This window comes from Agelaius phoeniceus, chromosome 3, assembly GCF_051311805.1.
Source record: "Agelaius phoeniceus isolate bAgePho1 chromosome 3, bAgePho1.hap1, whole genome shotgun sequence".
Classification (NCBI taxonomy): domain Eukaryota; kingdom Metazoa; phylum Chordata; class Aves; order Passeriformes; family Icteridae; genus Agelaius; species Agelaius phoeniceus.
Window position 1 is genome coordinate 62,710,490 of NC_135267.1, and position 13,126 is coordinate 62,723,615.

The 13,126-nt window shown below is 39.1% G+C and overlaps 1 protein-coding gene across 4 annotated transcripts in view; it reads left to right on the forward strand.

Annotated features, from left to right (window-relative positions):
- Positions 1-13,126, forward strand: part of TULP4 (TUB like protein 4) — a 150,720-nt gene that overhangs the window by 86,743 nt on the left and 50,851 nt on the right. For all 4 annotated transcript variants that reach the window (XM_054630706.2, XM_077175437.1, XM_077175436.1 and 1 more), the window contains 2 exons: positions 6,517-6,645; positions 6,962-7,123. In XM_054630706.2, the coding sequence (XP_054486681.2) occupies positions 6,517-6,645; positions 6,962-7,123 (291 nt within the window). The remainder of the gene's footprint in view (positions 1-6,516; positions 6,646-6,961; positions 7,124-13,126) is intronic.

Sequence of the window (13,126 nt, forward strand, 5' to 3'; positions counted from 1 at the left end):
TGTAGATCCACAGGTGATCCTAGTCTTTGTTAGCCTGGTGTGCCCTGAGCATTATGAAAACAAACACCAAGGAGAAAGGGGGAAAAAGTTAGAGCAAGTGTGTCTAACAAAATGGCACAGAGCTGATGTATCCCACATTGAACTTAACTTCAGAGCTTTACCTGAGGTGTTTGAGTTAAGGATTTGGAGTAGGGTTTCACATGAAAGCCACAGAGAAGCCTGTGGTCAGGAGAAGGTACAGGGTTGGACCTTTCATGTCTATTAAGGTCAGCACTTTCTTGCTGGTCCAGCCTTACCTCTGATTTCATTTAGCACAAGGCAAAGTCCCCAGGTGACATGCTTAGCTTATTGACAATGTTATACCATGAAATCAGATTGTAAGCTTAAAAGAAAAATAAAAGAATTGAAACTCCTTTTCAAAGAGTAGAACAAGCAAGATGACAGCAGCTGCAGGATAATATACCTCTTTCAATGAAAATGTAGGATCCTGGGATACAGGATGTACTAGTGGCAGTGCAAAGCTGTGCCAGTGGCAGCAGCTGAACCCTGGGGGCTGTGAGCAGCTGCTGTGCCCTCGGCACAGGGCACCACTGACCAAAGCTTATCCTGAGGGATAGGGATAGGGAATATTACATGACATCTGTCCCTCAGATATGTGGAGGCTGCTCCAGCCCTTCTAGGAGGAGAGCTCACTTTTATTGTTTAGTCTAGAGAAATATGAAGAATTTTGAATTTTGGTGTTTTCTGTCTCCCAGAGCTTCTTTGCCATTCATTTACACCCTCTGTAACCTGCAGCCCCTATTGTGAGTTGGCAATTTTTTTCAAGAAATGTAAATGCCATTACAGATTTGCCATTCTTTAGCTGCAGCTCAATGTTTGTTATTAATAGTAGTAGTTTCTTAGTAATAATAATTCCTTGATGGGTATCATACCTAGGAAGGTGACAGCTCCATATGCAAATGAGGCACTTCATCCGGTTGTAATGTCACTGGAAACAAAAAGTCAGAGCTCTGCAGGTGTGGGAGAGATAGGGAGTGTATCATTAGAGAATGCAATAGAAGACAAGGAGGATAGGAAAAATGGGTGATGCCAGCTTGCTGTCTAACACATCTGCTGCTTTTTTGTCTGGTATTATTAGGAGGAGAAATACTTGCTTGATGCTCTTTGTGTGATTGAATTAGTTTGAATGGAGAGAATTATCCTGACATTATTGCAATGGCACAAAAATAAAGGTCATAAGGGAAGGTGAAAGTAAGAACAATTGCAAACAATCTGCAGTGTGAGAAACTAGGAGAGAGAAAACTTAGAGAACCTTTATGCTAAAAAATACTAATATTTAAAAGACAGTTAAATGTTTAATTGAACAAAACATTTGCAGAACCATTTAGAGCTAAATATTGGTTATAGGTAAAGTATGGTGAGAAGCAATAGCTCGTTAACTGCAACTCTACTGCTTATTCTGAGGGCCTGTTCCAACTTCCAAATTATGTTTTAGTTACAAAAATCCACTTCACTTAATTAGCTACAGTTAGTTAGCTAGTGAATGTACAAAGCTGGCACAGGTTCCTCAAGCATTGATAGGGATGTGTATTCATGCACATACCCATGTTATAGGTATGTGATGTATATACACATATGTCTATATATGTGTAGCTGTATCTCTCTGTACAATGGAGGGAGAGGCACTGAAATGCCTTTACTGCACGTACAGGTGTTTTCTCTGGTTCTTGTACTTCAGTGTTCCATTTCTGCTCCCACTCCCCACCCATCTTTTTTCTTTAGAAGATACACTTAGGGATTTTTTCAGCTCTGTGGCCAGTAATAAACTGTAATGCGTGCCCGTGTGTTGCACCTACTGTATGCACGTATTTATCCTTAGTTGTATCCATGACTAAAGACCAATGTATTTATTAGGGAGTTGCATGACAGGACTACTTGATAAAGCAAATAGGTGATGCTTAGTGATTCCAGGTAGATTGTCCAACCCCTTTTGTCAGTGGATTTTTCAACCTTTATATGTTCCTTTAAAAAGTTGAGTACTTTCCTAAAAGCTTAGGATTTGAAGACGCCTTTGGATAGACTGAGTGCTGTACTGAGCTTCTGTAGGCAATAGCCTGATCTCCTTTGTTATTCTGTCCTGGAAACAGTTAGGTCTCGTGCTGCCACTGCTTGGAAGGTGGAACTATGTCAATAACTTTCAATAGCATTAGAAATGTAGTATGATTTATCTGGGGAGGGAAAGGCCAACTATTCCATATGCTCAATGGAGTTAGAATGCATCTCATCCTGGGCACTGCGCAAAGATGTCAACTTCACTTGTAATTGCAGAAATGCTCATGCTGGATACAGGAATGTGGCACTTCAGGTGTAGCAAATTGGGCAGTAATCAAACATTGGCATGGAGTATTCTCTGCTCCCTATTGCTGTGGCAGTCCATCTGCAAGCACATATCCATAGCATATGTGAAAATGAATGCTGGAGAAGACCTCTATCTTTAGAGCATATGCCTCTCCCCAGTAAAATGGATGGAGGATCAGAGATTTGAAAAAATGAGTCACTGTGACTCACTACAGTACATCCATAATAAAATCTATCTAAATTTGGTAAGGAACTCTAGGAACTAATTGCCCTAGTTACATACCTCTTTTATTTTTTTGTAGATGTTTGTCCCTCTCTTCTCTAGCAATTATGTACTGTATGTACAGAAATAAGATTTCAGTAATGACTGTTGTGTGGTATTCTAGATTAAGGACTTCTGCACTTGCAAAACTGATTTGGGTCATATTTTCAATTATCTCCTTCAAAAACCGTATCGAAATTAGGAATAACAAAAGCTCTCCAAATGCTTTGGATTTTAGTGGTCTTGTATTGTGTTAGAAAAATGTGAAAAAATTATTAAAAGTTTCAATAGCATGTAATAAATTTCGATTATCAAACCTGATTTCCATTGGGAAGAGATCACATTTGCTATAACTCACACATTTGCTACTCCAAAACTACAGTTACTCAAAATTTCTTGTCTAAAATCTTAAATAGATAATTGTTAGCAGCATTAAAGTATGCAGTCAGTTCTTGGGTAGACTTTCTAGCACATTTAGGATTAATTAAATTTAATTCCTAAACATCAAGTTGGTAATTAAACCAGAGGCGTTGAAGGTCCTGAATGCTGAACTTTTAAAACTAATTTTTTACCACTATCCCTTGTATAAAAAGGAGCTCAAAGAAAACATAGGGCTGACTCAAAAGCTCACAGCTTTGTGGAAAGCATCCTGTTTAGGGGCAAATTTTTGGCCTTTACATTGTATTTAATATCTCAGGCCAAGTTTTATTCATGAGAGATCTATCCTGTGTAAGACAGTTGTTTAGAAGCTGATTAATACCGGTGATACTTTTTTTTTTTTCCAAGAGTAGTACAAGCACAATTTGTGTTTTTTATAGAATTAAAAAAACCCACAACCAACCAACCAGCAAACAGAAATAATTAGACAATATAGAAAGGCTGTGTGGACCACAAATGGTCCCCAGACAACTTACTTTTGTGTACCAACATTCTTGCTCTTTTGAGTACAAGATAAAACAGTTCAGACCTTCAATACCTGTGTGAAGATGCTAAGTAGAAAGCAGAGAACCATAAAGGCAGAAGTAGAAATGGGTCCTCTGTGACTTGAAGCTGTTAGTGAAAGTAATGATATCTTTGCATTTATGGGTCAGCAGTAAAATTCCTCTTTGTAGAGGGGTAATTCAAGCTTATGCGTTATTTAAGTGCACTATCAATGGGACATGTTTTCATATGCTTTACATTTGAGCCAACATAAAAGCCAAAAGTCATCTTAATACTCGGGGCAATCCTTCCTTTCTTTATCTCTTCTTCAGCATGCTAAGTGTCTAACATGAAATTGGAAATACTCAAAGCAGTTGTGGACTCAGCACCTGTAGTCAGATGTTAAATGTAAATTACAGCATCATCTTTAAAATGACCTCGTAAAATAATATTTGCTCTGTGTTTAAATGGGTTGAATTTTCAAATTACAAATTTGCTTCCTTATGAAGCTGTTATCAGAAGGTATAGAAAAATCATTGTCTTGCTTTCATTTCTCATTATAAAGCAATAAGTTTATTTTGGAAGTTACTAATTTGTATCTAATTGAGATGGATGGAGGCTCTAGTTAATCTTGTTTACATTCAAATGTATCTTGGATATTTTATCAAGTCTAAACAAAAGACAGGTTGTACAGAATCTGAATTAAAATTTTCAAGTTTTAACAAGATTCCTGTTTAAAATAGAAAAGAAACAAAACACAACAAAGTAACTCTTGTCACTTTGCCCATAATTCATATTACAAAGTCAGCTTGTGTGTCTAATTTATAAAATAGTGTGTTTATCTCAAATCTTTGCCAGACTGAACAGGGCAATCTTAAGACAGGCAGTAGCATTCTTAATGATGTTAGCTAAAGCATTCATGTTATTTGAACAACTAGTTTTCTTTTTTTTCCTAAATTTTGTCCAGCAATTCATTCTGGTTTGATGCAGAATTCATTTGGTGTGATCTGTGAAACATGAGCAGTGTTTAAGTGTCGAAAGATTGGTGTTTTGGTGATGATAAGTACTTTCCACTCATTAATGGTCATCATTAGCCTCAGCAGCTCCCAGCTTTTAAAGATGAAGATTTTTTTTCAATGTTATCCTTGAGTTTTTCTTCACTTCTTTCATAATACTGTTAGGCATTGCTGGCAAGTACACTTACTTCATTGTTGCATTTTGCCTCAGGGTGAATGAAATTATGGCTCTGTGGATTTGATTTATACCAAAATGAAAACAAAATTTTGACAAATCTGTGCTATTCTTGTTTAGGTGGAAGGGATAGAATGAAACCTCCAACAAAATGCATCTGCTTGCATTGCTATAACGGAATATTTTATTTACTGCTCTTCCAACATAAGAATTTTTTTTAGAAGCTGAGTGTGATATAATCCATCTAGGGGCATTGTATAATTTGCCCAGCTGGAAACAGGACTAGTGACTTAGAGTGCAGCTGCAAGGTTATATTAAGTAGAAGCCAGTGTTTTTCTGCAAAATCTCAAATGGGATTCGTCTAAGCAGTGTAACAACAGAGAGGTCATTTGTCATACTTGCTTCTCCCCATAAGCTTTATGTATGAACAAAGAAATGGTTTTCCTGTGGTTGTTTAATAGTTCAAGGGTTGATGCTCCAGGCTGGTCAGCTCCAGTGGTAGACACATTCTTGAGCTGTGACCTTGACACTCTGAATAAGTGTAAGATCATCCCTCAGCTGTCAAGTTTAGATTTTAGGTATGCACATCTATATCCTAGTTCTGAAAATGAATGCTGATTTCTTTGTGAAGCAGGAAGGGTCTGTCTACTTAGATCTCATCTTGGGACTGGAATCTTTAGGAGGATCAATCTATCTCTGTAAACAGCAAAATATATTCCAGGAAAATTTTGCTTGTTGCTTTTAGATGATTAATTATCTATTTAGTTTTATGAAAAAGTGTCATTACAGCTGGATGTTTATTAAGTAGTTGAAATGACACTCTACTAATTGAGTATTTAATATATGTTTACTTTGTTTGCATACTCTGTGTCTCAGTAAAATAGCTGGGGGGGAATTTACTTGTGTGTGAATGTAAGTGTCCCATATATATCTGCGTGTTTTTGAAATAAAACTAATTTGGAAAAAATGGTTTTTTGAAATAAAACTAATTTGGAAAAAATGTTTTTTAAGAAAAAGTCACTAACAGAAGGTAAATTGTTTTATTGCTAATTTTTGCTTCAGGCTCTTGGATGACATGCTTTTTTCAGTTTTATACTGAGGTCTCGAGAGATACTGTATTTGTTAAATTGGTATTAATTAAAAATGAGAGAGCAATTGGTCGGTTTAGACTTTATTAGGGTCTCCAGAAAAGCTCAGATAGCTCTAATGTGGAGAGAAGAACCTAAAGCTGCTTTGTATTCCTTCTGCACTCAGTAGCAAAGCAACTTTCCTATGAAATTTCTATTTTTTAATAATTTGAGACTCTCAGGGGTTGTTTTGAATATGAGTATTCAATCTGAGTATTTAAATTGTGTGCAGAGCATGCCACTTTATTTGAAGTCAGCAAGAGGTGATGATTTGTTGAAGAGTCTGACAGTCTCTGAGATTATAGTGGGGGAATCATTTGAGGGAGTGTTGGATAATCTGTGCAGGGCTTCCTGTTTGCAGCTTCTATAATGGAGTCCTGTGTTCCAGTGCTCCCTGTGATTTCATTGAAAGTGTGCAATGCCTTCTAAAAAGGCCTGACAGTGAGAGATTGTGCATTTCCTGACAACCATGGCAAAATGATTCCAGCTGTTCTTGAGAGGTGCCTAATGCTGGGCTGAAAATTGCTATTTTGTGCTTCTTTAGGGTTTAAATGCAATGATATTTATTTGGCAGTGTTGTTTAACTGGTTCTTGCTAAATAACTGTTAGCACAACGTGCAGTTTTAGTAATGCTGGTTTTGTTTGTAATCTTTTAAGGTTGTGCTGGTGAGGTGGAATGAACCATTCCAGAAATTAGCAACCTGCGATGCAGATGGAGGAATATTTGTTTGGATACAATACGAAGGCAGATGGTCTGTGGAGCTCGTGAACGATCGTGGGGCACAGGTTGGTATGCATTTTTTCTCTGCAGCCAAGAGGGATCAGCTCCTGAGAAGCCAAATGAAGAGGGCAAGGAATGGGACTTTGTACCTTTCAAAAAGCACAGGAGAAAATGAAACATTTGTTTATTGAAAGGAACGTGCAAGAATTGTCACAAAGGCACTTGGCAAGCACAGTGCTTTCTCCAGTAGGCATGACATCAGAGCTTCAGCTGGGCTAATAGTTGGCCTGTCTCATTCTGTGCACTGCTGCCTTTTATTAAAACAGCAAAAGATATCCTACATGGCTCATATATCTATTTTCTTGTCTTTGATATGTTAAGGTAAGCGACTTCACATGGAGCCACGATGGGACTCAGGCACTTATCTCCTATAGAGATGGATTTGTGCTGGTCGGTTCAGTCAGCGGACAAAGACACTGGTCTTCAGAAATAAACTTGGAGAGTCAGATCACCTGTGGCATATGGACTCCAGATGACCAACAGGTAATGAAAATGGGGGATTTAGGGGTGTCGCTTGGGTTGCATTGTTGTGCTATAGAATACACCTCTTAAAAAGTTACGAAGTAAAATGGTCACGTGGTAAGATCAGTTTCCATCAAAACTGCTGCTCCCACTGATAATGAAAATTTGGTTAATCCTGTTGTTCTTATTAGGTGAATATGATAGTCTACCAAGTTCCCTGTCATCACTTTTCACCCTCATTCACACATGGTCTTATTCAAAGTTAGTTGTTTGAGACAGGAATCTGTTAATTGTAGCCTTAATTTATTGTTACAGCTATCTTATCTCTGCATTTGAGCAGAGGTACAGCCTGGACTATTAAACATCTGATTGGACATTTCTGTGTAGGTTTGTCCAGTCTGCACTTGCAGCAGAAGCAGTTCCAGCAGCACATATGGTTATGTTTTGCATTCACATAAGGACATGTATGTAATTGAGTGTTGAAGAGATGTCTCAACCTTATGCAAATAAAATTTAAAAGAATAAGTTTTGCTGAGCTTTGAAAAAGCCAGTTAAAAAAATGTTCTTTACCATTTTTCTGGACACTTATATGATAGTGGACACAGCAGCATTTCCAGCATGGCTGGAGCACAGGAGCACTGGTTTCATTTGCAGGATTTACACTGCTCCCTTGCCTTTCACTGCTGAGCTGACTGGATTGGTCTTTCCTTCCTCATGCTTGCTGCCACTGTGGTTGTGAATGGGTGTATAAGGCAGTGCTGAAGGAAATGATGGCCGTAGAATAGTGCCAAGAGAAACCCTGTTAGGATCACAGCTGGATTGTTTTCCTTCCTTCATTTTACACCACCATGGAAAAGATTCTGGTTCAAGACTCAAGGTACCACTCAATTTAGAATACTATAAATTCATCCAAGGTAGAGTTATTTTGGGAATTGCTAGTGAAATATAATAGCACTAATAATATACATTTCTGCAGCAGCATCTAATAATTTTAGAGTACTCTGCATAGAATAATGAATTAATTATTGCAATACTGCTTTTTAAAGCCAGCGAGCCTGCCTGCCTCTTTTTGAATCTAGGGAAATGTAAATCTTGACAATAAATAATTTACTTGAGATCAAGAGGAAGAGACAAGCAGCACAAGTAGGAGGGGAAGCTAAGATCTAATAGCTCTCAGTCCTATGTTTTAAACATGAGGCTACCCCATTTGTGTGATGCTCAGTTGTTGCTACTGTGTTTGGAAATATCTTCACTTGAGTGTTTAATTTGGAGTGGCTGACTGCCTTTAATTCAGTTTAGCCAATATGTTTGTACTTTCTAATCTGGATGCTCCATAAGTGCTTATTCCAGGAAACAAACACTTGTTCAGTGTCCAGATAAATGCTTTCGAACATAATGGCCAATTCCAGCTATGTGAAAATGACTTGCTTGACTTACAGACTCTGCTGCTGACAAATTCACTGAAATAGAGACCCAAACCAGCCTCGAGTTTGATGTTGCTCTGCACAGTTCTCCCTAACTATGTGGTTTGCAGGGGTTTGCATGTTAAGTGATGATGGATCTTTGTACTATTCCCTGGAGCTGGTGGAAAGAAGTGATCTTCTAAAATATATTTAGATGTACTTTCCTCTGGAGGCACGAGGAAACATGAATCACAGAGGTGCTGGGTGAGAGACTATGCTCAGTTCAAATTAAAAATAGCAAACGGGGGGGAAGGACATTGCATACATTATACATAAATAAATGTTTATGGAAATGGATACCCTTACTAGCTTATTGCCTTACTCAAATTTTCTCCTGATTGGTATGTGTGCAAATGAGAACAGAGTACTATTCTAGTCTACAGTAGCTTCAGCATCTTCCCTATTGCTTAATGTACTCTGCTTGTCAGTACAGTGACTGAAAGATAAATGTTGGCATTTAAATTTAGACTTTTCTACTGTTCTTTTTGTTACCCCTCTGGCACCTTGAAGGTTGCCGGTGAAAGTATTCCTGGAAAGTATTATACACCACAGTCCCGTGACCTTTAACACAATTATCTTTAAAATTTACATTTCCGGGGGATTGTATCGTTCAGTATCATGTTTCTATTATCCTGATAGAAATCTGTTCAGTGTAGTGTGTCTGTTCACTTCACTCTTCAGTTCTCTCGACTTTCTCCTTCACTCCCTTCTGCATGCATCCTGCTGGTTTCTCCTGTCTCCTCCATCTTTCCTCCTGTATATTCAGCACCAGTAAGCTGTCACCTCTGTCACTCCTTGCAATGGATGGCTGTGTGGCAGCTCTGCAAGAGGAGGGTAATTTCCTACCACCACCTTTCTGCTGGGGACAAGGAAAGGCTGGAGCTGCAATATTGGCACCATCATCTTGTTGGACAGTGTGTGTGGCCTCTGGGTTTGTGTCATTACTGTGCTTGAAGTAAAGCACCTTTGAGGTAGTGGCTAATGTGTAGAGATGGGATGAGAGCTACAGAGGTGGCCAGGGTGGACTACAGTCCTGCTGAAATTGAGCATATAATTGTATCTTTTAACTGATGTGGTACATACTCTGCCCTGGTTATCGGCTGATTTTATTAATACGAGCCAAAATTGTTCTGCATTTTCTTTTAGGAAGAGAGTGTTACCATTCTTCTTGTAGCTGAGTTGTTTTTCAGGTTTTTTGAGCTCTCCTTGTTTGCTGGGGACAAACTTACTTTGAGTCAGATGGTTGACTGCAGTGCTTTCCCTCAGCATCATCTCTCTCAGATGAACTTCTCATGAAGGTCATCGGCAGATTTCTGCTGTCGTTCACACCCAGATCTCGAGTATGGACTTGGAGCCGGGGGCTTCTTCAGCCAATTCTATACATAGGCCTTTTGAATGTGATTCTGCATGTTTAGTTCAGAGGACTAGAAGTCAGTTTTTTCACCTCACAGTGTGTCTGTAGTCTCACTCATTCAGGCATTTCCTCCTCCTGTACCTTAGAACCAGAGCTCCTATCTAGCCAAGATGTGGCCCCATTGGGCTCTTGGGGATGTACAAATGGAAGATTTTATAAGACTGGGCTGTCTGTCTCTCAGGCAGAGTGCCATTCTTGTGTTAAACTTGGATGGATGGGATTACAGGAGTGGGACTTTCCTTGCAGTTTTTAAATGTTTTTTTTTCAGGGCTGCAAGAGGCTATAAGAGTCACGTGGAGTATTTTTCTGGTGAGCAGGCTCACTTACGATCATGTTAGGGATGAAAAGTATACATGAAATTAAAATTAAATTTGAAATATCAGAGAAGGCTGTGTCCTGTCTTGAGACAGTTCTGTGGCATTTTCCCATGCTTGTTTTCCAAGAGGGAGTGTACATACCAAGCAGATTGAGGACTTCATAAGTGAGAAAAGCTTCACTTTGTCTAACCAAAGGGTTTATTTATAATTATAGAAGCAACGTCAATAAGTAATTGAGGATTTTCCCTAAACCCACAAGTCATACAAAACATCTTTCCAGTGCTTTATCTCCCTTCCTGTGTGTTTGCTGAGCTTGCAGTGACATTCTTCTGTCAACAACTGCTGCCCTCAGGCCACCCTTTCCCTCTTCTTCTCCCTATATTTAACTCATTAAAGAGATTATCTCTGTTCATGATGGAGAAAGTGTCAGAGAACTGGGTGGGAACTGTAGAGGATTATCCCTTTGTTTATAGCAATATAGTGTAACTCCTTGAACTTCCCTGGGGTTGTTGCTGTTGCTGTTTCTGTGTGTGAGAAGGGAAATCACTTTCCAATAGAGGAAACCGTCAATGAAAATGAACTAATGTATTTTAATTCCTGGATATCCCAGGAGATGCTAGTAACCTATATTTGTTCCCTGCTTCTCTGCTAGTACAAATTATTAGACTTTTGTGACAGCTGTAAGTGCCTATTTCTGGTTTCTCCCCCTCCCTTTTTCCTGTTGTAAGCTTTTATTTGTGGAAATTCAGGGACTGGACAGGATTGTTTGGCTAGGACATGACAGTTATGCATATATGTATACACAGACACACATACACACATATATATCTATATATATATGTGTGTGTTTATATATGTGTGTGTGTGTATTTTTATGTGTGTGTATATATATATATGTATACATACAGGTATATATGAACTTTGCCAGCATGCTTCCTTTGGTTTGGTTTGAAAATAAGTATATAAGCAAGCAGGCTAATTTGATCTGCATCCTGCTGGGTATGACATTAACTGTTGTACCTGATCCCATTGCGATGCAACATGCAGCAGTACTAAAAATGTGTAAATACAAGCCCCAAGGTTCAGCCTCTTCTGTGCCTAATCAGACAAAATGATGCTCTTGGTGAAACAGAAAAGCCAGCACCGTGCTAGGAGCAGATACCCTGTGCACTGAAAGGTCCTGTAATGCCCTGGAAGAGAACAGAGAGAGCAGCAGCAGATGAATTGCATGGTATCAAACACAAAGCAGCGTGTGGGAGCTCTCTATGTTGTGGTTTTGGAAGTCTCATGCAGCTTGCAGTAGCTGTGCAGGGAGGCAGTTTCTAAGCTGTTACTCACTCCTGCTCCCAGCACTTGCCATCCTATTCCCATGGCAACCGCAGAGACGCTTCAGCAGCATCTTTGTTCCATGACAAGCAGGAGGCAGGGCAGGCTTCAGCTCCTTCCCCCTGCCTGCAGTGCATCAGGGTGGAGCCAGAAGGGAGCTCCACGTGAAGAAGGGGATGTGTGTTGTTCCTGGGCCCAGCAGTGGGGTGGGGTGACATCCCTGTGCTGGCACAGCACATGGTGCCATACGTGTCCCTGCACAGGATCAGGGCAGTAGGAGCTGATTAACAAGAGATGCTGTCAAATGGTTACCAGTGGCATCAGGTATTTCATGAGCTTCTCTCTCAGAGTTCTTGAGTTTGGTATGGCTTTAGTCCTTGGCAGGAATTTTACCTAATAAATCCCCTTTAGTACAGTCTGCTTTTGGATCCCCTGTTTTCATCTGTGAACTATGATTTGCAGTTGCTACTACCTTTTCAAGGGAATGGTGTTTTCAATAGCTCCTAAGCTGAAAGTAAGGATAGTAGCCTTACCTAGCTTCCAGAACACAGCTTAAAAACACAGAATTTATAAGTGTTTGAAAATCTTGCATCTGTTTGGGCCCTGCTGTTGCCTTCCCACCTACATCTGCATTTGCCTGTGGCTCTGAAATGAGATGTTTGTGCTCCCACTCACCTTCCTGCTTTGGTTTTATTCAGGTGCTGTAGCACACATTTAATTTGGGCAGTCCTTGCTGTTATGGTAGTCACACTGGTCAAGTTTAATTATTCTCAGGCATCTGGAGTTGTGGAAAAAAGTCTTAAAGATGGCCTTCTAATGAGTTGACAGAATGATGAAAAGGAGCTACAAAGGGGCAAGTGGGGCAGTATGGGAAGGTAGCTATTTACCATAATTGTTATGAATGAAGAGACAGAAGGACAAAATGAAAAAGGTTACAGCCTTTAAAATTTGAAAATGTAAGCAATTATTTTGGTCTTTATTCAAATAATTCTTGTTCCTATTAAGGATTTATAGGTTCACATAAAGGAGCCTTAAAGATGCCAGGGAATAATTGTATTTTTGTGTCTTATATATATAAAAATATATATATGTATTTATATATATATATGTATTTTTGTGTCTTATAACATATAAAAATGCATTGTTTTCTCCCAGCAATTCTGGATTGTAGAGGCTACCAAATGATGGTTACAATGACTAGGGCCACTCAAAATTGCACTATAAGATCGTTGAGTCGTTGAGGAAGATCTGATTTTCATTGATGGATGAATTACTCAGATTACTGGGAAAAAAGGCTGGAGGCTTTTTAGGCTTTTTATAGCATTGAAGACGTGTCATTAATTAACTAGGCAGTTTATTCAAGCCACAAGGACTGCAGACAATGGTTAAATCACATATAAGCATTTTAGCATTGCATGCTGCATAATTGAGCAGCAGCATTAAAATGCAGAAAGAGGACAGGGGAAGGAGACTTCAGCTGTCTTTCAAGATAAATCCGTTTGTT